Source organism: Diaporthe batatas (genome assembly GCF_019321695.1).
Source record: "Diaporthe batatas strain CRI 302-4 chromosome Unknown Contig00015, whole genome shotgun sequence".
Classification (NCBI taxonomy): Eukaryota; Fungi; Ascomycota; class Sordariomycetes; order Diaporthales; family Diaporthaceae; genus Diaporthe; species Diaporthe batatas.
Window position 1 is genome coordinate 450430 of NW_025408562.1, and position 23723 is coordinate 474152.

The 23723-nt window shown below is 56.2% G+C and overlaps 6 protein-coding genes across 6 annotated transcripts; 2 read left to right on the top strand and 4 right to left on the bottom strand.

The window, feature by feature from the left end:
- The first annotated feature begins 768 nt into the window (after nucleotides 1-768).
- KVR01_011389 (ubiquitin-specific protease UBP15) lies at nucleotides 769-6387 on the top strand. The gene is made up of 10 exons (XM_044787108.1): nucleotides 769-1556; nucleotides 1984-2152; nucleotides 2215-2362; nucleotides 2425-2881; nucleotides 2938-3880; nucleotides 3934-4741; nucleotides 4794-5226; nucleotides 5286-5600; nucleotides 5660-5789; nucleotides 5845-6387. The coding sequence occupies exons 1-10, from the start codon at nucleotides 1554-1556 to the stop codon at nucleotides 5955-5957; spliced, it is 3519 nt and encodes a 1172-aa protein (XP_044639764.1). The 5' UTR covers nucleotides 769-1553; the 3' UTR covers nucleotides 5958-6387.
- A 165-nt stretch (nucleotides 6388-6552) lies between these two features.
- Nucleotides 6553-8497, top strand: KVR01_011365 (translocation channel protein TIM22). The gene is made up of 3 exons (XM_044782747.1): nucleotides 6553-6880; nucleotides 7008-7121; nucleotides 7228-8497. Exons 1-3 carry the CDS (start codon nucleotides 6791-6793, stop codon nucleotides 7579-7581), a joined length of 558 nt encoding a protein of 185 aa, XP_044639740.1. The 5' UTR covers nucleotides 6553-6790; the 3' UTR covers nucleotides 7582-8497.
- Nucleotides 8498-8827: 330 nt separating this feature from the next.
- Nucleotides 8828-10868, bottom strand: KVR01_011306 (uncharacterized protein; the record flags this gene model as incomplete). Its single annotated transcript, XM_044788893.1, has 3 exons — nucleotides 8828-8925; nucleotides 9015-9778; nucleotides 9976-10868. The coding sequence occupies 3 exons, from the start codon at nucleotides 10866-10868 to the stop codon at nucleotides 8828-8830; spliced, it is 1755 nt and encodes a 584-aa protein (XP_044639681.1).
- A 2095-nt stretch (nucleotides 10869-12963) lies between these two features.
- On the bottom strand, nucleotides 12964-14685 carry KVR01_011309 (mRNA splicing protein PRP45; the record flags this gene model as incomplete). Its single annotated transcript, XM_044782161.1, has 1 exon — nucleotides 12964-14685. The coding sequence occupies one exon, from the start codon at nucleotides 14683-14685 to the stop codon at nucleotides 12964-12966; it is 1722 nt and encodes a 573-aa protein (XP_044639684.1).
- Nucleotides 14686-14925: 240 nt separating this feature from the next.
- Nucleotides 14926-16214, bottom strand: KVR01_011371 (uncharacterized protein). The gene is made up of 3 exons (XM_044784637.1): nucleotides 15874-16214; nucleotides 15612-15800; nucleotides 14926-15548 (listed from the first exon to the last, which is right to left on the bottom strand). The coding sequence occupies exons 1-3, from the start codon at nucleotides 16024-16026 to the stop codon at nucleotides 15258-15260; spliced, it is 633 nt and encodes a 210-aa protein (XP_044639746.1). The 5' UTR covers nucleotides 16027-16214; the 3' UTR covers nucleotides 14926-15257.
- Nucleotides 16215-19194: 2980 nt separating this feature from the next.
- Nucleotides 19195-23631, bottom strand: KVR01_011417 (uncharacterized protein). The gene is made up of 5 exons (XM_044786200.1): nucleotides 23068-23631; nucleotides 22971-23015; nucleotides 22619-22895; nucleotides 21667-22533; nucleotides 19195-21612 (listed from the first exon to the last, which is right to left on the bottom strand). The coding sequence occupies exons 1-5, from the start codon at nucleotides 23341-23343 to the stop codon at nucleotides 19382-19384; spliced, it is 3696 nt and encodes a 1231-aa protein (XP_044639792.1). The 5' UTR covers nucleotides 23344-23631; the 3' UTR covers nucleotides 19195-19381.
- Between the last annotated feature and the right edge of the window lie 92 nt (nucleotides 23632-23723).

The following is a 23723-nucleotide window of genomic DNA, read 5'->3' on the forward strand; positions in this document are numbered from 1 at the left end:
TTGAATGAGTCGGGCGACAGCTGCTCTGGTGTTAGTCGATTGCTGGCTGGTCCTAGGTACCTAAGCAAGGTGGACCTGGCGTGGTGCTGCTGCTGGAAAAGTGGGGAGCTTCTCTTTCCTGTCCTCAAGCAGCTGGCCTGCTGCTCTTCTGGGCTACGAGGACTGCGACATGGCCTGTACTGAGCACATGTGTTAGCCAACGGGACAGCATTTACCCCGCCATTGTCACAAGCCTCGCATGCACGTATTGCATAGTGATTCGGTGCTGGCACCCAGTCAACCAGTCTGCCAGTCTTCTTGACAACATGGCACGTGTCAGCAACTTTTAGTGTGCAACGGCAAGAGACAACGCTGGCCTTGTAGCCCCTGCTCAACACGGGAATGCTGCATACCCCGAATGTGGTAAATATTGTGTACCTAGGTACCTGGGCATGTATAGGTCTACAGTGTACCAATGAATTTCACCTATACCCCGGATGTGTCCCCAAGCACTGACAAAATGTTTTTATGTGACCACGTAACTTTTGACTTCAGTACTCGACAGAGTCAACTGTGAAAACGGATTCTTGTGTTGCTGAACTTTGGGGCGAGCTGGCAGCGGAATTGGGGCTGTGCAACTCGCCGTTACTAGCAGTCACCCACTGGCACCCGCATTGAAGCTGACAAAGGCCACCCGGTCTCTCACGGCAGGATGGACTAGGGAGACGTCATATGAAGGAGGGGCAGTGGTGACAGGCTGGGAGCAGGTTACGAGGAGCGCCGGTAGCACGGAGAGTAGGTACCTACATTTCACCCTCTTGCCCTTGGGGGCCTCTGCCACGCCTGACCCGGCCTTGTGGGACGCCCTGAATGATCTCTGTCTGCAGCAAGCTAAGCACTCCGCATCCACAACCCGCAGTTCTTACGTACCTTGGCTTGCCAGGCTTTGCTCATGCTCATGCAGATGCTTTGCCCGGCACCACCACCACCTCCCTCCGCCTCCTCCACCACAACGCATTGTCTACTTGGGCCAAGACTGGGCCGAGTAACGGAAGGGAACAAACAGAGCGTGACGCCTTGTTGCTCGCCTTGACTTGTCCTCTGCTCTAGTCTTGCTGTTCTGTCCCCTGCCCTGCATCTGCCATATCATCCAAACGCGGCACTCGCTCCCCCATTTTTTTCGTGCTGCTCCAATATCCTGGCTTACAGTGTCTCACCTGTTCCTTCTCCTCGCCAACCCCAACGCCCAGACAGCCCGTCTAGGCCAGGCCAGGAATCGCAACTAAAATCGCCCTCCTCAGGTGGATCCTGACGTCGACTGGCCACACGCGCTTTCCCAAGCGCAGCATATCTCTCGCCCGCAGTCGCCCTTCTTCTCCTAAACACCATCCTACCTGGGCCCCCGTCCATCGCCAACCACTCGTTGCCACCTCCGTCGCTTGCAGCTTCCTCGGGCTGTCGAGAGAGCCCTGACCACGGCACTCTGCCCTGCGAGCCTCTCCTTCCCTTCCGCACCGCACCGCATACATCCAGCTCGGCCCTCCTAAAGTCGAGCTTGCTCGCAAACCTAAGACATGGTGAGTACACACCTCGACCAACTTCCACCTCCACCAACACCACCACCACTACCACTACCACCACCCACCTATCCACTGCATGCCCTCGCCGCAGCTTTCACCAGTCCCGCTGCTCCATCCTATCTTGTCATCTTATCCTGCCCGGGCCACCCCATCCACTCGTCTGGCAATGCCCCTTCCGACCAGGCGTTGGAAGATGTGGCGGCGCTCACGGAGCAGCCCTCCGGCCGAGTGCTCGCCGTCCCCCTCCACCACCCCGAGAACCGCATCATCTACGCCATCCCATGTCGACCCTCCGTCGGTCTCGGTGTCGCCGTCTTTGACACACGCCCCACACTCCCCTCCGCCGCCCTCAGCACCCGTTGATCCCGACGTGCTTTGGAGGCTTCTTGATAGCACCCGTGCTGACATCGCAATCTCTGACGAGGCCTTCAACCCTGACATGCACTCCCCGAACGACATGCTCGTCGACACAGAGGAACACATTGTCGACCCAGCAGCCAACGGTGTCGAGAAGGACAACCTCACAATCATCAACCCAGACAACCTAGAGACAGAGGCAGAACAGCTTCAGGACCTGACCAGGGCGGATGACTGTACGTGAACCGGGATACAAAGGCCATGTGTTGCGCCGGCGAGATGCTGACGCCCCCTGCAGATGAGGCCATAAAAGACATTGTCCTTATACCACTCGTCGAAGAGCCTCGCGTGCTCGAGGATGTCGTCAACACCTGGGAAATCACAAACTGGAGGTCGCTGAACAAGAAAGAGCGTGGCCCTGTCTTCCAAGCCGGCGGTTTCCCTTGGTGAGAAGCCCCACCAGGCCGTTCGCAAAGTCATGTCTTCAAAAACTGACACCTGTGTGCAGGCGGATATTACTCTTTCCGTTTGGCAACAATGTCGATCAGTGCTCCATATACCTGGAGCATGGCTTCGAACCGAACGAGGTCCCCGAGGATTGGAGCTGCTGCGTCCAGTTCGCACTGGTCCTCTGGAATCCGGAAGAGCCTACCATCTTTGCTCATCACAGTGCCCATCACCGGTTCACCAAGGAAGAGAGTGATTGGGGCTTCACAAAGTTCCTGGAGTCTCGTAGGATGTATGGCATCTGGGACAATGCGAACCGACCCATGATCGAGAACGACGCCGCGAACATCACCGTGTACGTCAGGATTGTCGAGGACGAGACCGGGGTATTATGGCATAACTTCAACAACTATGATTCCAAAAAGGAGACGGGATTCGTCGGCCTTAAGAATCAGGGTGCAACATGTTACCTCAACTCTCTTCTTCAGTCTCTTTACTTTACAAACGCATTCCGCAAGGTACTGACCGCACATCCCTGGCGTCGTGACTGGCAAACGCTGACAAACTTGGGAAGGCTGTGTACGAAATACCGACAGAACACGATGAGAGCATGACCAACAGCGCATACACCCTGCAGCGCCTCTTTTACCAGCTCCAGACCTCCAACGCCGCAGTCGGTACGAATGAGCTGACCAAGTCCTTCGGCTGGGAGACCAGGCACATCTTTGAACAACAAGATGTTCAGGAGCTCTCGCGGAAGCTGATGGAGCGCATGGAGGAGAGGATGAAGGGCACAAAGGCCGAGAACATGCTGCCCAAGATGTTCAGTGGCAAGATCAAGACATACATTTCTTGTATTAATGTCGACTACGAATCCAGCCGGATAGAGGACTTCTGGGATGTTCAGCTGAACGTCTCCGGGAACAAGAACCTGCTGGAAAGCTTTCAGGACTACATACAGGTTGAGAAGATGGAAGGCGAAAACCAGTACATGGCAGGTGAGCAGTACAAGCTGCAGGACGCCAACAAAGGCGTCATCTTTATGAGCTTCCCCGACGTCCTGCACCTGCAGCTGAAACGTTTCGAATACGACTACATGAGGGACACCATGACGAAAATCAACGACCGTTACGAGTTCCCTGAGGTCTTCGATGCGGCTCCGTACCTGTCAGAAGACGCCGACAAGTCCGAGTCCTGGACATATCAGTTGCACGGCGTCCTTGTGCACAGTGGCGACCTTAACGCCGGGCACTACTACGCATTTCTAAAGCCAGAGAAGGACGGATGGTTTTACAAGTATGACGACGACAAGGTGACCAAGGCGACAATGCGAGAAGTTCTGGAAGACAACTTTGGTGGCGAGTACCGACAGCCAACAAACAACGTTCGGAGTCCGCTGCAAAGGAAGGCGCCCATTATGCGGCCTAACAGTGCCTACATGTTGGTGTACATTCGCCAATCACGAGTAGACAACGTTATTTGCCCCGTCACTGAACAGGATATCCCCGAACATCTGCGTGAGTTTAGGGTTTTTTTAAGCCGTCATGAGATCTCTGCTGATTTGTCTCAGGTAACCGATTCGAGGAAGAGGCAGCCATCAGGGAAACTCGGAGAAGAGAAAGAGAGGAGCAACATCTCTACATGGGCGTCAAAGCTATCCTTCCTTCAACGTTCCGGGAGCACGGCGGTACAGATCTCGCATCCTTCGACGCAAACCCCGACTTGGACCCTGCAGCACCGAGATTCTACAGAACGCTGCGGTCTTCTACTGTCCAGGATCTGGTCAACCGCATTGCTGAAGATGTCAATGAGGACCCGCGGAAGCTGCGGCTCTGGATGATGGTCAACCGTCAGAACAAGACAACGCGCCCTGACACGCCGATGATGGATACGAGGGTGACAGTGGAAGAAAGCTATAACAAGTCGACCACTCACAACAGCAACGTCCTTCGTGTCTGGGTCGAAGTAGCAGAAGAGGTCAACGCCGAAGGCGATGCCATCTGGCCTACTTACCAGAGTCAAAGCAACGGCGTAGTTGTGAAAAATGACCTGATACTCCTGTTCCTGAAGCATTTCGATGCCGAAGCACAGACGCTCCGGGGTGTTGGACACGCCTACATCAACAAGGAGAAGAAGGTTGAGGAGATCGTGCCACTGATATGCAAGAAAATGGGATGGGGCGAGAAACTGCCAGGCGATGATAAGGTCATGCTCTGGGAGGAGATCAAACCAAACATGATCGAGACCCTGCGGGCCAAACAGACGCTAAAGGCTGCTGAGCTGCAGGACGGTGACATTGTCTGCTTCCAGAGGGTGACAGAGAAGAAGTCGGGACTTGAGAAGAGGCTCGGACTCGGCGACAAGACACCCGAGGAGACGTGAGTGCACGGCCCTATCCTGTGACTAACCTGCACATGCTGATCAGCCCAGGACGAGGAAATCGGACCGGTGCGAGGATGCTCGCGAGTACTACGACTTCCTTATGTTCAAGAGGACGGTTAAGTTCCATGCTCACCCAACGCGGTGTGACCCCAACCAATTCCCACCCTTCGAGCTCGTTCTCAGCGCAAAGATCAGCTATGACCAACTGGCTGAGAAGGTTGGGAACACACTGAACGTGGACCCCACACATCTTCGATTCTACACCGTGAACACCAACAGCGGAAACGTTCGGGTCGCGGTGAAAAGGTTGTCTACGAACCAGACACTGCAGAGCATATTGAACCCGGCAGGTTATTCTCAGATGAACCAAACCCAGAGAAGCGATGCGTTGTACTTTGAAGTGCTCGACATGAGCCTGGCAGAGCTTGACACGAAGAAGAATGTCAAGATCACATGGCTCAGCGAAGGCATCACCAAAGAGGTAAGTCCCCCCCCCCGTCCGTGAGTCTACCAGGAAACCCCGCTGACATGAAGCTGCAGGATCACTTCGACATCCTGGTCCCCAAGAACGGCATTGTGGAAGACCTGATCAACGGGGTCATCAAGAAGGCTCAAATCCCCGAAGAAGCTGAGGCCGGGAAGATTCGAGTCTTTGAGGTGAACAACCACAAGTTCTTCCGGGAGATGTCGCGCGAATACCCAGTCATCAGCATCAACGAATATACGTTGCTAGTGGCTGAGCGGATGTCTCCGGAGGAAGCAGAGGCTTCGGACAAGGAGTTTATCAATTGTTTCCACTTCCAAAATGAGCCGAGCCGCGTGCACGGAATGCCCTTCAAGTTCCTGCTCAAGGAGGTTAGTTATGATACGAGGGCGCCGGCATATGCGAGGAACATTACTGACGCGTACCGCAGGGCGAGACGTTCGCAGATACCAAGAAGCGCCTTGAGAGGCGGACTGGTCTCAAGGGCAAGAGCTTCGAGAAGATCAAGTTTGCCGTCGTGAGGCGATCAGCCTACTCTAAGGTGCATTACCTTCAGGATGGTACGTCTGCATGGGTTTCCGAGACACCCACAGAGAGCTAACGCGAAAATTACAGACGAGGTGCTCACAGAGATCCTGTCGGGAGATGATGATGATTTCCTCGGTTTGGACCACGTAGACCGGACAAGGTCTATGCGCAATGGCACGGGAGACCTGTTCCTAAAGTAGACCCGGAAAGGCGAAGTGTACGAGAGTGTGAGAGAGCGCCAGGCGAGGCATCCAGCATGATGTCACGGTTGTGGTCCCTGGCGTGTGTTATTTTCGATGCGGCGGAAAGCAAAGCCTCATATGTCCTAGGCGGTGGAGGCTGGCCATGATTCCAGCCCCAGCACAATATCTTATACTCAGCAGCAGGGATTCGGCGTAGGAGGCGGAAGAGGTCATTCAATCAATACGCGGCAAGAGGGTTGGGTAACATGACTAGGCGGACATGGGGTTTGTAAGGGAGGAAGTGGACAGCCAGACGGACTTGTCTTCTTTGCTTTTCTAGCACGAGCTGGCAGAGGCAAAGACTGGTCTCTTCGTTGCATAAACGGTATCCTTAGACCAGGCCTGTACGCAAATTATAGGGCAAACGAACGACGAAGATTCACCCGAGCAGCATTTTACAAATAAAGTGTCTCGGCCTGTCAGTGTAACATGAATTCTTGAAGGCGCATGTGGTTGGACGGACGGACGGACGGACGGGCGGGTAGTAGAAGGTCGCCTTAGCTCGGCGGCTCCGAAACGGCGAAATGCAACGGCGGCGATAAGGACCAAAATTCTTTATCGCGCCGTGCTCAAGCGCATTTCAATCCACTTCCCGAACCACCACTGCTCATCCATCCTTGACTGTCGACGACCACAGCTTCCACCCGCGTCGCTCGTTCTATCTCGCAAAGCAGTCTCCTCCTGTCAGCATCGCCGCCGCCAAACCACCGGTCCCAGCAGCTGAAGAGCGTGCCCTTAGCGACCCACGAAGCCCCACGAGCCCCGATCGGCCGAACCCTTGCGACGACATCATGAACTTCCCCGGCATGGGAGGTGGCCTGCCGGGCATGCCCGGCGCTGGCGGAAACGTGGACCCCAATGATCCCAACGCCGTGCAGATGGTGGGTGAAAGCTTCTGGAGAGGAACACGACGCACGCCGTGGCTGGCGACGGCCTTGGTGTCCTTTTTTCCTCTGCTCTTCTCTTCTTGGTTGCGCAGCGTGGCTGACGTTCGGGAAATGTGCGCAGCAAAAAACGATGAAGTTCATGAGCGAGATGCAGCACAACTGCCTCACCAAGACAGCCATGTCCGGGGTCGCCGGGTTCGGGCTGGGTGGTGTGTTTGGCATGTTCATGGCCTCGGTGCGTTGTCTAAAACTCCCCGCCCCCAATTGACAAGAGCCCAAACCTATCCACGGGCAGGGCAGAGAGATAGATAGAAAGCAAGCTGACGCGCGCACACAAACAGATGGCCTACGACACCCCCTACCACACGGCAGCGACGGCGGGCGCGCAGCAGACGCCCGTGTCGTCGCTCCCCTGGAAGCAGCAGCTCAAGATCGGGTTCAAGGACATGGGGGCGCGGTCGTGGAGCTCGGCCAAGAACTTTGGCAAGGTGGGCGCGCTGTTCACGGGCATCGAGTGCGGCATCGAGGGGTTCCGCGCCAAGAACGACATCACCAACGGCGTGGCGTCGGGGTGCGTGACGGGCGCGATCCTGGCGCGCAACGCGGGGCCGCAGGCCGCTTGTGTCGGGTGTGTCGGCTTCGCGGCCTTCTCTGCTGCCATTGAGGCCTGGATGAGGCAGCCTAAGGAGGAGTAGTGGGCGGCACGAGTGTTGGCGACTCGAGAGGTTGGGGGGGCGGGGGGGAGACGGCGGTATCGTGGATCGCCTCTTGCCCTTGGTTCGAAAGACGAAGACGACTGACAGACAGACGGTAATGCCTTGAGTGAGTTGGTTAGGTAGAGGCGTTTGGTCTGCTTACGCTTTCGCATTGAGCGTGTGTGTGTGCGCATAGCAAGGTACGAATGTGATCATGGCGTACGGGTGGGGAGGGTTTTCATGGCGTTCAGGGCTGGCGATCTGATATCAAGTTCGATAGATATACTCGGGGGAGATAGACGGATGGACGGACTGGGGGACTTGGTCATCGCCACTTACCATTGGGGCCACTGGGAGCAATGAATTGCTTTCATCCCAACCCTCCGTTGCCTCCCTGCCCGCCCGCCTGCTGGTCTTATAACCCCCCCGGACCCAACCACAACCAATACCGGCAGCTCCCCCCATAAGACCAGTCTAGTCAAGTGGTTATTCCACATCACTCGGTTTAGGGCGGGAGGTACTACTTGCCGCGGGATAAGTCGCTGGTTCGAGCCTCCCTGGTAGTACTCCGCGGAAGGCTAAAAGTACGCGATGAGAGATGTAGGTGCGGGCGCTGAACTCTTTTTGCCTTTTTGGCCCTCCTCGCCCTGGCCCCCATTAGAAGAGAACTTTATTTTTTTAATGTCTTTGTGGGGTGGCTCTTCCATTCCATGTTGAACACCTAGCGGAGCTCAAGCTGGTTGTTGACATGGCCACAAGCTCCTGACGTATGACAACAACAACAACACCACCATCACTACGGAAACAAACCGCAAGAGAACATTTTACGCCAGACAGAGATCCACGAGATAGAAAAGAGACACCATGACTTATCAAAGGGCACAATTGCTTATTAATGGGTCATGGCACTTCAGTCTTAATGGGTCATGGCACTTCAGTCTCAATTGGTCCACTTCGTTCGTGAAGCAGGCTCAGACATCTGGAAATATCTAACTACTACCGGTAGCAGGTGCTCTTTCTCAACCACACTGTCTCCCCTCCCAACCCTTTGGTATTTCTCTCTACCCACTTAGAAAATGAATTAGTTTGAATCGTTCTCCTAACCTCCATCTTATGTCGCTACATATGTACATAGCTAGTTCCCGCTCGATATAATAAGCGAAACACTTTTCCCACCAAGGAACACCAAGCTAGAAGAGAAGATATAAAAGCATCATCATCATTCCCATTAAGAATTATCACCACCCTAAGCTGCCGTGTAAACCCGGAAGGCCCCAACCTCCCAGTAAGCATTGACAAACTCGTCTGGGTTGTTGGCCACAAAATCAGTGCAGTTTGACGGGCCTATATAACAGGAAAAGTCAGCATCTGCCCGCCCGTGTCGCCCAGGTGCCAGCAGTCAAGAGGCAGCAGGTGGGGAGGGGGGAACTCACAGCTGGTACCGCCGTACAGGCTGCCCGCCAGGTCGCCGCAGAGGTCTATGTTCATGATGATGGACTGGTTTCGGAAGTGCTTGTCAATGTCGCACCCCGTGTCGGGGAAGTCGGCGAGCGCGGTGCCCCAGGTGCTCGGGTCGGGCTCGCCGCCCGTGATGTCGGCGGGGACGGCGGCGCGGGGGAACTGCCACATGCGGATGCCGGCGCTGCGCCACTCGAGCGCCATGACGCCGCCGCCGCCGGCGTTGAAGGCCTCGCCGTACGTGGCGGCGGGCCCCTCGACGCCGCAGCCCGCGTTGTCGGCCCCGCCGGTGGACGCGCAGCTGCCGTGCACCGACTCGCCCGTCATCTTGCGCCGGTGGCCGCCCATGCCGCAGCCGGAGCTCGTGTGCAGCGTCATGGCGTTGCCCTCGTCGCCCAGGTTCGTCGCCTCCATCACGTCCATCTCGCCGTTGTCGGGCCAGTTGGCCGGGTCCGCGAGCCACAGCGCCGGCCACGTCCCGCACCCGTGGGGGGTGTGCATCACGTCGAACACGAAGAGCCCCGAGCTGCCGTACTGCCGCTTCGAGGTCGCGCGCACGCTGAACCGCCCCGTCGAGGCGTCCGGCGTCGACGAGGGGCCCACCGACGTGTCCACGCGCAGCACGGCCGACGACGGGCTCGCGTACGTGAGGTTGAGCGCCTCGGCCTGCTCGCGGGGGACGTAGTGCACGAAGCCGTGTGTTGGGTCGTAGCCCGTGAAGTAGTCAAAGTTGTCGAAGCTGTTGGCGAAGGGGGGGAGACCCGCTGCTGTCAGTTAAACTGTTGCTTTGCTTTGCAGTGTTTACTTTTTTTCTTCTTTTTTTCTTCCTCCTTCATATCTCACCCCGCGCTCGCAGGTCGAGCAATGAGGGCGCCAGCCCTTGCCGAGGGAGAGCCCAGGTGCTGCGTAGTATCCCTAACTGAAAGCGGAACTGACAATTCTGAACCCGAGTACTCATCTGACAGCGTGTAGACAAGCCTCTTGTAGTTGGGGTAGGCATTGTTCTTTTGGAGCATCGTCACGACGACGACAACGACGATGACAATGACCACGACGATAGCGACGAGGATGGCCCACGTCCTCCTCCGCCACGTCCTCAAGTCCCACCATCTGTCGGGGCGCTCATCGCCATAGTATCCGTACCTTGGCGGCAGGTTTTTGGAGGCTTTCCTGGACATGTTCAAGGGCGGCAGATCTGCGTAGTCGGGAGGGCTGGAGCGGGTGGATTGGCTCCGGCTGAGCAGTAGTTCCTTGTGGGATGTCCGCACGCCAGCGGGCGTCTTATAGTCGCCGTGGTGGGGGTAGGATGCGTCTGCCCACCCCCTCTGTGCGGATTCCTGGATCGCCTCCAGCCTCTTGAGCCTGCCCTTATCGTCGGGGTCCCCCCAGGGGTTGGTGCTGGCCGACGACTTCTTGTCTCCTAAAGCAGTAGCGGCGCGGAACTGGCCAATGTCACCCCTGCTCCCGACGTACTCCACGTGCGGGTGCCTATTGTGGTGCTTCGTATCGGCAAGCTTCGCGGCCTGCAGGGATGCCACAAACTGCTGGGCCGAGTACAGCTTGGACGGCTGGATTGGCTCGAACTGCCTAAGCGAGTTCACCGGGTTGCCGCCCGGGTGAGCCTTTGCGCTGATCCGGGCCGCGGCCCGCGAGCTCGAGAGCTTCCGGCCGTGGGTTTTGGCTTTGGCGATGCTGTTGTGGACGGGTGCCTGGCGGGTTGCAGCCCAGACTACCGGTTTCGGTCCCTTCCAGTATTCAAAAGGCGTGTAGCCTAGATTTGCTTGCGCCTTATCGTCTTGGCTGTAGAAGGAGGATGAGGGACGTGGCATGTTTTCTATTTAGCCGGCGTGGGGCCGAGCCCACGGAAGCCCAAGAACGGCTGCAAGATTCGACGCGGGCCGGGAATACGAGATCTTGTTGGTAGATATGGAGGATATGACACAGATCTGACAGCTAGGCCTGCATGCCAGTCCTGGCGGGTTTGCTACTGTGACCCAGTGTAGCGAGTAATATTCGGGTGCTACTTGACAAGTATTGTTCGAGATAGATGACCTCTCGGTGGGGACGTTTGAGAAGGTGGAATGTATATGAGGATCATGATATGAGATGAATCGGTGAGGGAGAGGAAAACGTACGTTCTCGTCCACCTTCAAAAAAAAAAAAAAAGAATCTGGAAGCGAGGGACAGTCTCGACATAGATATCTCTTTGATCGACGTGGTGGGTCGAGCATGGCTTCGGATGTCTGATGCCATGCGCTGCCCTGCCCAAGCCCTGCCATATGATGTCTCGAGTTGCAGATGATACCAGGAAGACACCCCCACGGGGCTGTCGTTAATGTGCCCGCCCTTGCGCCCCGGCCTTGCATGTAATGCACAGACCTGCCCGCCCTGATCTTGCTCTGACTTGCATGTACTACTACACTTGCAGTTGCAGCGCGCCAGACAAAAAAAGCTTGACTGCCGGGACTGTCTGGGGAGAGCGAGCTCCAGCACCCCGGATAAGCGAGACGGGAGGTCGTGTCGCATGTGGGACCGTGTTGTCCATGCGATCACCGCTGCCAAAAGGCTACCCAGACCCGTGTGCTGGGCCGGCCCAAAAGATCAGATTAAATCTCCGACTTCAGATGGTTAGCTTTCGACGGCGGGCGGGACAAGGGGCGGCAGAAGGAAGGGTGGTGTTTCGGGACGAAGCGAGCGAGTGTAGGTGGTGGCAGTTGAGAATCAAGCTCAGCACTCCGGCGGCAGATCAGGTTCGTCGGCAAGCTGGCAAGCTGGGGCCACCCCAGGCTTGCTTCAGGTTCAAGCTCTATCATGCGTTTCGTGGGAGGCTGCCCTCGAGACCGGCTGGGTGGCTGAGTGGCCTGCCTGACTCTGGGCTGGGCTGGGCTGGCGCGAACATGATCGCGATCGGCGCCGTTGAGTCCATGATTGCCCCGAGTGACTCATAAGCTTCTGAGGTTATCCAGACGTGCAGACGTACTGCCGTTGCGTCTGGTGTTCTGGTGTCGCAGGAGGTGATATCTCAGCAATCAATCGATATTGCTGTCGCCTCACCATCGTCACCACGTCACGTCGCGTCGTGAGGCAGCATATCAGAGGACGACGTGTGTCATCAAGGGGACAGGGAAATATTCAAACTACCGCCCAATCGTCCGCGAGAAATGATGGGGAAGGGGTCGACTTCCAGACGTTGACTGGTCTTGGCAGCTGGTAGCTGTCTGCCCTGCGGCCTATGCCCTGGACCCAAGGGGTTTCAGCAGTGGAGGACCCAGGTCCAAGAGACATCATCTCCTCCATGTCATATAGCCAGCAAGCCCCAGCTTCCGTGCTCATCAGGCGCGAATCAGGGACGACTCCGAGATCCGTGCTTTTCTTCAGGCGTCTCGGCGTCTCGGCCTCTTTTTTGTGACAGCGGCAGGGGCCGAGCCAAACTTGCGAGCAGACTCGGGCACATTTAAGGTGTGCACCCGGCGATGATAAAGGCTTGTTAGATCTAAGTTCTGTCATCGTGTCGGAGGTTATAGAAGCTTTTACGGTAGGACGCGTGGTGCAAGCTTGAGCGTAGAACATCGCTCGAAGGTTATATAGATGTGCTGTGATCGCAACTTAGTCGAGATTTCCTCCTCTCACGCGAAAGTCAGATTGCGACTACTGCGTGTGACCAACTCAACGCTCGTGAGGCATCAAGATCATTCGCTTTCGCCCACGACTCGTGTGCGCTGTGGTGTCGCGGATGGGATTCAGGTTATGGGCCAAAGCAGCAGGAATTGATCCCCATCCATTACCGATGGACGCAGCCATGTACGCCATTGACACTAATCACATCCCGGGCAGTAAAACATAAGTGATATGTTTCTTCGATATTCATGCACTCGACGTGCACCGGACCTCCGTAAAACTTACGGCTGCCAGTGCTTTTCCACCCTAGTCGTCGTCGTCATCCTCCACCCTGGGCCGCTTTGATTTCCGGTCGTCAGTCTCCTGCAAGCCGTAGCCCCGTTTGCCCGACGACTGCTCCACCTCGGACAGGAATTTGTCAACGTTGAACGGGTCGGCCGTCTCCTTCTCGAATTGCACTGGCCCTTCGCGCTCTCCTGCGTCCTCCGTGCCCTTGAACTTGCCCTTGCCCAATACCTCGCCGAACCGGCTCGACTTCTGGATCTTGTCCATCTCTCTGTCCCCGGCCGTCTCGTCATCATCGTCCATGGTCACCCCAGGGCGGTAGATGCTGCTGATAGCGTCCTGTGCAGCGAACAGAGGCTTGTCGTACGGGTTGTCCTCGTTGATGCCACTGTCAAAGCCACTTGACTGGTTGAAAAGCCGTGAATCGTACATCCCCTCCTTGCTCTGCGTAGGTTTTGCCAGCCCCAGCGCAATCTTCTCGGAGATGTCACGATTCTGCTCGCGAGCCATGACTTGGACGCGCCTCTCCGCGCCCATGCGGGATTGCCGGAGCTTGCGCTCCTCCTCGCGGCGCCTTTCTTTTCGTGCTTCTTCACGCTCACGTACTGCCGACTCGTCGCTGTCGTAGGATGACCCGGAATCTGAGCGGCTGTCGTAGCTGCCTGATCTTGACCTCCGCCTGCTGTGCCCGGCCTTCTCCTCCCTGGCCTGCTGGGCGAGTGCGCGCAGATGATCTTCCTTCTGTTGCTTCTCCTTCTCCGCCAGGCGCTGCTGCATGAGAGCTCGCTGCTTGACCTCCTCGCGGGCATGCCTGTCTGCCATGAATAGCGCCTCTGAAAACTGTGCAAACTTGTCGTTGATCTGTACGTCTTGTAGACCCCGTCCGTCCGCAGCCAGACGCTTGTCCAAGGGGACGGTGAAACCCTTGGGGTTCTTCCAGTTCGACACGGGCGGCGGGATCCTCCAGTCCTCCTGGTCTTGCGCCGTCAATTTCCTTGGCGGCGACCTCAGCACTGGAGGCGGAGGCGAGGGTGGGCCACGTGGGATCTTCTTGACCTTGAACTTGGGCGGCTCCATGGGGTCACGCTGCCTCTCGACAATCTTCATAATCCGATCCTGCTTCTTGGAGCTGTCCCCCATCTGGTTCGCCGGCGTGTACCTCACAAACGTGGGGTCTCGCGAGCCTCCAGTGTTGACATTCTTGGGCTTCTGAGACGCCACTGCGCCGCTGACCAGCTTCTCCAGCGCGGCCTTGGTCCTCTCAGCCGTGGCGGCGACCTCCTCTTCGCTCGGCCGCTCCAGGTTGATCTCGCCGGCATCGGCACGCTGCCGCAGCGGTATCAAGTCCTTGAAGCTCGCCTGCACGACTCTGCCCTCGGCATGGCCCTGCCTCGCAATAGCATCATATTTGACCTTCCCATCGCCATCGACGGTCAGAGCGAGCGCGTTGGACTTGTTCGAGCCGCCCTTGCGGCCTAGATCGAGCGGGTACTGGGCGATGTGGATCTCGGGGAACGCGCCGCCATCGCCAAAGTCCTCGGGGTTGCGTGGTCGCCATCCAGAGCGCTGTCCGTAAGGCGGTGGCCCGCCGGCCCGCTTCAGGACAATCTGGGACTCGTCGAAGTGGCCGGGGCCAACGATCCTTGGGCCATTCTTGCTGGCGCGCGAAGGCAGCTCCTCTTCCTCGCCCGTGTAATTCGGCTTGGGGAGGGACTGGGACAGTGCAGCTGCGAGAGAAGCCATGGTTGGTGGACGGCGAGGGTGAGTATGGAGGTTATGAGGGTACGCGCTTGGTCTTCATTTGACGGGCGAGGAGAGAAATCAGGTCCCGACGTTTGCAGACGCACGGGCCACCCCGCAGGGGCCCAACTATCTAGGCACCCTATCGGCTGCTCTACAGTACGTCAGTACCTTCTGGACAGTGCCTGCTATGTAGATGTTCAGGATATATTTTAGTACGGATTTGAAATGGATGGTCAGCACTTTCGGAGTGGAATACGATTGTCGTCAATTCCCACGTCTGGTAAAAGGCAAGGACTATGGTCGATAGCCGGTTCTATGTCTCCAAATACTTTTTCATATTGACAAAACCCCTGTCATGCATTGGGTATGTGCCATACTTGGCCTTCTGGTCTCCCGGTCACGTTCTGCCCCGACAGAAGCACACGCTCAAGTCCAGCTCACTCTTTCATGCTTCGTAAGGTCAGTCGAGCCCCCTATACCGGGGAAATACATTGGATACGCCCTCATTCCAGTTTCCATTCCTACGCCGTGCACGAGTCCAAAGAGAAAAACAGCGTGGCCATGCCGCGCGATCATACGTAGCCCTTCCTGGCGCCTTGGAAGAAGAAGCGCACAACAAAGACCTGCAGCGCGCCCATGCAGATAACCAGCCCACACTGAATCAAGCTGAAGTTAACAATCCTCTTCTCTGTGCTGCGGACTGTGCTGAAGTTGCGGTTCTCGCGCGTGCGGAAGTACTTCTGGTTTCGGGAGATTGTGGAGAGCTGGCCGGAGATCTTAAAGACTGACTCCTCGAGGGATGTCGTCTGTTCTGGCGAGCTACCCTGCTTGGAAGGGAGGTTGACACGGGCTTCGTTCTCGACCTGTATACGAAAGCAAGCGTTAGAGAGTAGTCGTAGTAGGGTTCGAGGCTGGGCGGTACTGACAGCAATCTCAAAGTCGACAAACTTGTCCGTGACAGTGCTCATCTCATTGTTGAAGCAGAAAGAGTAGTCGCCGATATCATTGCCGGTGAAGACGAAGTCTCCCTGGCGCTCCTTCTGGCCATCGATGACAATCTTGCCGATTGGGCTCGTGACCTCGAAATCGACATCGAATGAACCTCCGGATTGGACCTGGACAACTCGTTAGCACATTTTTGAGCGCAGGGTCGTGGCCGGGCAGACGGCAACCGGGGATGCGTCGTACGGCGAAGTAGAATGCGATCTTCTGGCCCTTGTCCTGGTTGTTGGCATAGAAGCAGGCCTTCTCGTTTGCGACAAGCTTGTAGGTCAATGCTGTTGCCGAGGCATGGCCAGCGAACAGGGCAACCAGCCCGGTTGCGAGAGATGCGAGCTTCATCGTCGGGCGGCAGCTGGCTGCGATGGGTTTGGGTACGGGGCACAAAGAGGTCGGTAGACGGCAGTCGAGGTTCTGGACGGCCAGCAAGCAACCAAGTAGCTCCGTCGCGACATGCCACGGTGCACCTGTTTCCCAGCTGATATGGCGCTATGCCTGAAGCGGAGCGGTCTCCATGCAGGGGCCAGGTGGAAGACCCCGTCTGGGCGTCAGGGCGTCTGGCCTTCGCCTAACAGTAGGTAGACAGGTACGTACCCTGCTGTACCCGTACTGTGGTAGGTACGGACCTAATCTGTACCTTGACGGAGGTACTCAGTATTGCAGCTCAATACAGTTGCGCTACAGTACAAGAGCTAGCTGTCCCATATACATCTCGGAGGCAGATTCAGGCGGGGAGAAGTGCCCTAAGGAAAGTTTGCACACGCAGCCTGCGGTGGCCGTTGTGCGTAGTGCAGCGCGTCTGTCAGTAGCACCACGTAGTAAATAGTCCACCGTATGCATGGCGCCAGACGGAAGCAAGCAGCTGGTTATGAATGACATCAGCCCTCGCAATAGGGACGGATCGCTGCTCTAACACCCCTGCCCGGCTTTGTTTCAACAGCTCACTGATTACTATGAAATTATATGCCTCGGTGTCCTGACTTTTTGTCGTTGTTCTAGGCCTCTCGCTTTTCGACTGCACGTACGGAAATACCAACTTGGTCATAAAGCTGGTACGCTTTCCTACCGGAAACAACTCAGCCGAGGCAGTGACAACATCACCCCTGATCCAGCCTGGCATCAGACAGCGAGCCTTACAGCCGCAAAGATGGCCGTTGATAATGTGCTCACGACGACCTCAACCATCATTTTAAGAGCTGTCTCCTACTTCTTCCTGCGCTGGGTAAGTGTGATGAGCTGATTGTCGTGTTCTTGACCGCAGATAGCTAACCAATTTGGGTAGGGTCTGCTTCCTGTAAGTCCAGATATCTCGGGACAAGCTTCACTCTTGTGTGATTCTGATGAGATTACTAGCCACTCGCCCCTGTCGCTTTCACGGCGTTCGCGGTCTACATTCCCGCCTGCATCACCAGCTTTTTCTCTGCGCTGCAGTATGGACAGGCGGAGGTGGTCAGGACCACCAGGACTCGACGGTTCGAGGAGGTTGACGGCGAGGTGATCGAGGACGTCGATGTCACCCGCACAGAGATGAGCGTAGATGGACCCGGAAATGTCGGCCTCTGGCGCACAATTCTGGCAGGCGTTCCGAACCCACGCAGCCTCGTTCTTACACTGGTCACCTTCCTGATCAACCTTGCCTGCGTGACCATGGTTGCGGACCGCCTTTACTCAGAGCACATGCTCCCGACCGAAGACCTTTCCTTTGTCAGACCAGGCTTCATCTCTAACAAGGAGGCCAAGTTCCTCATCCGAGAGCCTGACCAGAGCAAGCTGCCCGTCCGTTTCGAGATACGCGTCAAGGAAGACGAATCTCCCTTCGCCAAGACTGGTGACTACCTCGTGGCCGGCACGGTCAAAAGGACATCTGATGACACAGACTACACTGCTGTGATTGATGTTGCCCTGAACCACAACTCGCAACGCAGCTACGAATGGAGGACGTCGAACGGCCACCATGGCGAATTCACGTCAGCGCCCGAGTCCGGCAAATACCCAGACGATGGCAAATTTACCTTCCTGTCCACCTCTTGCATCGTCAACCGCCTTCCTTACAACCCCATGGACCACCCTCTTTCTATCCCCGGGATGCGATACCTCAGGGACGTTTTGCCGAACCTGGGCGCCCAGTTCATGCTGTTCTTAGGCGACTTCATCTACGCAGACGTGCCCAGCGAATGGGGCGAGAGCGCCGCCGAGTTCCGACAGAAGTACCGGGCCGTCTACGCCTCGCCCGAGTGGCCCAGCGTCGGACAGAACCTGAGCTGGATCCACGTCCTGGACGACCATGAGATCCACAACGACTGGGACCGCAACACCACCGGCGTGTACGCGGCCGCCGTGGACCCGTGGCACCACTACCACACAGCAGTCAACCCGCCCGCGGCGAGGAAGCCCGCCGCCTGGGCGTTCTCCAGGGCCGCGCCGACGTGGTTCGAGTTCGCGCAGGGCCCGGCGGACTTCTTCATGGCCGACACGCGCTCCTACCGGTCGTCCAACAAGGTCGACCACGGCGACAAGGACAAGACGATGCTCGGCGCGGCGCAGCTGGCGGACCTGCTCGCGTTCCTGCGCAGGCCCGAGCCCAGGGGCGTCGACTGGAAGATCATCGCCTTCTCGGTGCCCTTCACCAAGAACTGGCCCGTCAACGTCCAGGACACGTGGGGCGGCTTCCTCGCCGAGAGGCAGCTGATCCTGGAGGCCATGTGGGACGCCGCCTCCCGCGGCATCGGCGTGGTCGTCCTGTCCGGGGACAGGCACGAGTTCGCGGCCACCAAGTTCCCGCCGCCCCGGGGCTCCAGGTGGGCCGAGGAGGCGACCGTGTACGAGTTCTCGGCCAGCCCCCTGAGCCAGTTCTACTCGCCCATTGGGACCTACAAACAAGCTGACGACACGGATGTCAAGATCAAGTACGCGTCTGATCTCGATTCCCTTCCTCACCCCTCCCCCTTTCCCCACCCCGGCCACTTCGCGCAGATCATATGGCTGACCAGAATTTCAGGTACATCAACAAAGGAAATTCCAAGTTCGGCGCCATCACAATCGAAAAGGGGCCCGAGGTCGGCAGGAGCAGCCTCTCGTACCGCCTCTTCGTCGACGGCGCCGAGGCCTGGAACACAACGGTCCTGTCGCCTGAGAGGACCGCACAGAGCAACGACGCCGCTGGTATATGGGACAGATTAACGGGCCGGCGATAGAAACGCTGGTTCGGTCTAGTTCTGCTTCTAGGTGTCGTCTACTGACTTTGGTGCATGCTAGACTAGCAACAGGCCAGAATTATGGCTACATTTATCCAAGGCGAGGACAGCTCGCCGTGGACTTTTTAGTGCTTAGAGACGGATATTCAGGATACATTCATACGGCCCGCCCAAGGCACAGTGTTTTGTCGGCGTTGGGTGGCTTAGTATCACGGCACATACATACAGAACCAACTGGGTGTAGTCGTAGATTCAATAGGAGGTCGGCTCGTCTATTAAGCAGGACTTGTTGAAATTGGCCACTTTGGCCACGTTAACAATGCGATCTTACCCAAACCCATTCTCGTCCCCCCAAAACAAAACCTCGAATTCTAGGCTGCATAAGGAAACTTATTGACAAGTAGGAACCCGTTGTACCTCGTGGTACACCCCATCTCTGAAGCCAAACATGCCACTCGCACCAAAATTGACCCGGCGAACAGCCGACATCAAGCAAACAGCGCCTACAAAAATTCATCCATAGGTATGGGAGCGGGAATCCCAACCTGCTCATCGAAAGGAGCCCAGTGTCCCTCCTCAGCCCCTCGTATATTTCTCACAACCGTACTCCCGGAACAATCTGACATTGCATCACCACCCATTAGAAAGGGAGGACCAGTCGGCCGAATATTCTCAGGAGCTCTCCTTGCGCTCTGGTTCATTCTCGGTGACAGTGTCTGATATTGCGGGGCCCGCTCACTAATGTCGATAGCGTCGGGCAGTCCGCTGACGAAGGAGAAGTCGTGGTTACGCCCACCACTGTGCAGTCTTCTGGCAGTACTCTCCAGTCTTTCGACTTTATCCTCTGCCTTCTCGGCCCTCCGCTTCCACTTGGCCAAATCCGCCTTGGCACCTTCAAGGTCTTCTCGCAGTAGGATTTCGTTCACTTCGCTTGCCTTCCTCCTCTCCTCGAAATCCAGACGAAGCTGGACACACTCTTCATTCTTGGCCGACAGTTCTTGTCTTAGACTCCGAATCTGGTCTCGGAGAGAGGAGGCATTGCGGCCTCGGCCTAGACCGTTGCTTGGGCTAAAGCTAAGGTTGTGTAAGCTTGTCTTCTGGATATAGCTCAGAGGTTCGCCAGATGACGGTGTCATGCTGTATTGTGAGAGGCGCGGTAAACCACTATTACTAGAAGTCGTTGCGGTTGGCATAATGGGGCTAGAGTGATAGGCAACGGGCGTCAGTTCGTGTCCAGGTGAAAGTGTGGGAGCAGGTCTTGGTATTTTTGACAAGCAATCTCTCGGTGAACCATCCAGCTGCGCCAAGGATACCACGGTGGCCTCAGAGACCTCCTTGATGGGTGGTTTTGAGGGGGTGAGCAACATTGATCTCTCAGGATGCGATGGCGTGGACCCTGTTCCGGTTCGTGCAGGTTCAGGACCAAATTCACGTGCAGACCTGCCACCACTGTCGGCATGCTGTGGTCTTGGAATTTTCGACTTCCTGGAATTTTCGACATTTGATGGCAAGACCATCGGATCTCGCGACCGACACATCAACGAGGCTGGCGTTGACGTTGTAGTAATAGAATGAGTAGGTGATGGATTGCTGGTGTATGGCGACACTAATCCAGCGGCTTCTCGTCGATATTTACATTCGCCGCCCTCTCCGACAGGCACGAAACGGGAGGTTTTGGCGGCACTGTCGAACTTCGCGGCCAAACCCAGCACCTTGCCAGCACCACGCTTGAGGTCATCACGGCTCCCAAAGGCTGACACGGGAGAGCCTTTTCGTGGAGTGTCCAAGGACGGTGTCTGATGATGGGCGTTCGCATCATTGTGCAGCGGCAAATCAATCCTGGACCTGCTCTTCCAGATAGGATACGATGATGGTCGATTGACACCATTGTTTCGTGCTTCGAATTGGTCCTTGAGATCCCGGAACGATCCACGGCATAAGTTTCTGGTCAAGGCAACATCTACCGCCCCATCCATCTGGTCAGGGGTGACGATATGCGCCGAACCTATGGCCAATCTCTGCGTGTTTTGGTGCTCCTTTCCTTGTGTGGATCTAATTGAGCGGCTGGCCGAACCAACATTTGTCGACTCAGTGGTCGAGTCTGTGTAAGACGTCTTGGGCCGGTAATGCATTGTGGAAGTACCACTCAATATTTTCGCGCCCGGGACCACCGTGCACGCAGTCATCGAGTCCAGATCGCACGAGAACTTGGGCTTCAGGTTCTTCACAGAATCCACGCCCAGGTCCTCATGGTTCTTGGGCTTTGGAACTTTCGATGGTGTTCTACTATGCTCACGACGTTGTGGAGTACTAACATTTGCCTCGTGTGTTGTTTTGTCTCTCTCAGTCTTGCCTGATTCCAGATATTCAATGCGTGTGGCCTCAGCTTCTGGTCTTGTCCGTTCTAGTGATTTCGCAGGCGCGGATGAGATGCAGACCTGTTGTATCGTTGTGACTTCACCCTCGCTGCTGGGTGGGATGTTTTCGTGATTTTCTGGCCCACTTGTCTTCTGACTTTGCGTTGTACTCTTGGTTGGTGATCTGAGGGAGCTTTTCAAGGGTGTCGTAGTTGTTATCTCTTGGTCCTCGCTACTAGGCTCTTCTCTTGGGGGTGAGAGTAATCCCAAATTTGGGCCCCGGGTATAATTCGAAGGGGAGCGGGCAGGGGTTTGGCGCGTCTTCTTCACGGAAAGAGCTTCGCTGGTTCTATCTGTCTGTTTGAAAGACACGGCCCCTATTAAACGTTAGGTATGTCTCTCAGTATTCGACAAGTCATTCCTGAACTCACTAGAGGAAGAAGCTATAGGACTAGGCGGGCGATCCTCTGACGTCTCGATGTCGACAGATCTGTGATGAGCGAAGCCGTCTTCCGGAGTCCTCGTGAAGTTCTTCACTAGTCTCGAGTCATCGGAAATAGAGGCACGGCTGCGACGGCGCAAGATGCTCAAATTTCCGTCCATGTTTCTCATCTGCTTAACAACATCTCTCCAGTTTGTGATTAGCATCTCAGTGATATCGTTGACAACGTGGATCTTGTCCACGTCCCAGAAAGGTTGTGGCGGCTCCTCGGGCTGCTCCTTGGCCTTTTTCTTCTCCTTTTTGGACTTCGGCTGAGGTGAGACTGGCACCAAGAACAGCCCAGAGCTGGGGTCTGCCAGTTTCACGGAATGAGAGCCAAGCATGTCGCCTATCAGGAGAGGGCCAAAGACGATCCCAAGAGCACTGTAGCCCATAAGGTCGGAAGTGGGCAACGGCCTTCCCGTATCATCTTCCCGCGGAGCTGTCTCCGCAGCTCTTCCGAGCAGGCACAGCAGACCAAAAACAGCACAGATGAGTTCTCTCCTGTATTGCGACCTCAAGGTTCCGACAGCAAGAGCAATCAGCCGCGCACGGAGCTTGCTCTGTTTTGTCCTGCTGAACTCGGGGTCAGTGTACAGCTGGCTGTTGATCGCAACCAGTGCGTCAAACAGTGATAGAGATCCAAGGATACCTCCGGGGAGGCCGGCCAAAAATTTCTTGAACAGGGACGCAACATCATGGATACCGGCGTTGATGTGAAGGGGAAGATTTGGGCTTCGAACAGTGTTGGCGACATCGCCTCCTGCCTGATGTGCGCAGTAGAACTCGTAGAGCTCGTTGACCACTCGAATCGAACCTGGAATTCTGAAGACTCCACGGGTCTCCGGTGCTGCCAAGTGTTATCTAATGAACCAGGACGCTTAGGTGAGCAGTTTACCAACCGGAATGCACCAAGTGCTGTGCAGTGGCGCGGAAGCATGTTGGCAGCACGAGGGATCCAGGCGCATACTCGGGCGGCAGATATAAGAAGCTCTTGCCACATAGCCGTACGAGGCCCTGCAGATCTTGGTCTTTGAGGCTGTCCCTCTTCGGGTGCATCATGTGAGCCGTCACATGGCCAACACTGCGTTTGCGCTTCACACTATGCTCCGTAGACTGGCTTGAAGTCCTCCTGAAGGTGCGTGACCACCAGTTCCGTCTCGGAGCGATCCCATCGAACTGGTTGATAAGTTAGGGGCTTTGCTGAAGCAGACACCGCACGCCTACAGTCGAATTGTATGAAATCAGACGAACCTCGGAAATTTCGGGCGGATCAGGGACCAGTGGACGCACTCCATGCTATTGCACGGTCAGTCAAACGAAGTACAGTGCTGTACATGGGCATGCGTGCCTTCTTCGCCAGCCTGTTGTACTCTTGAACGAAATCATCTCGATTCGCGATCTCATCAGTGTCGGACATGTAATCGCCGCTGTTTGACGTCCAAGTTGCGCTGCTCTGAAGACCGCTGGATGTCTTCTTGACGGGAACAGACAGCTTGCCATGGTATCCCGTGACTGGTGGGCGAGGCTGCAGATCCGGCGTAGATGGTTCTCGGGACGCCGTCATTGTCGCGAAAGATAAGGGGTAATCACATTGGCAACAAACTTGAAAGCCACCACTGCGCATGAAACGAACTCAAGGGAGCGTAGCAGATGTTGAACTAGATGGGTCCGGTCGCCATCCGTGGCTCGAATTGGGGTCGATGTCGAGGATTCAAGGATGTCCAATAAAGAAGATTGAGTGCAGTAGGTAGCCAACACTGCCGACGGGTAAGTACAGGAGGACGATAGCGAGATACTGCAGGTGGCGCAATCCAAGAGGGACCGGTATATGCCAACGCGGATAATCGAGGGGATCAGGTGGTGTTCGTTGGAAGCCGGAATGTGGTCGGCATGTTTACTTGCTCTGCTTTGCCTGGCGTTGTAGTTGACAGTTGACTGAGGAGGCAGTGGTGCACCGTTTACCCTTTCCATGTGCTCTTGGGTAGGGCCTGCCTTTTCCCGACA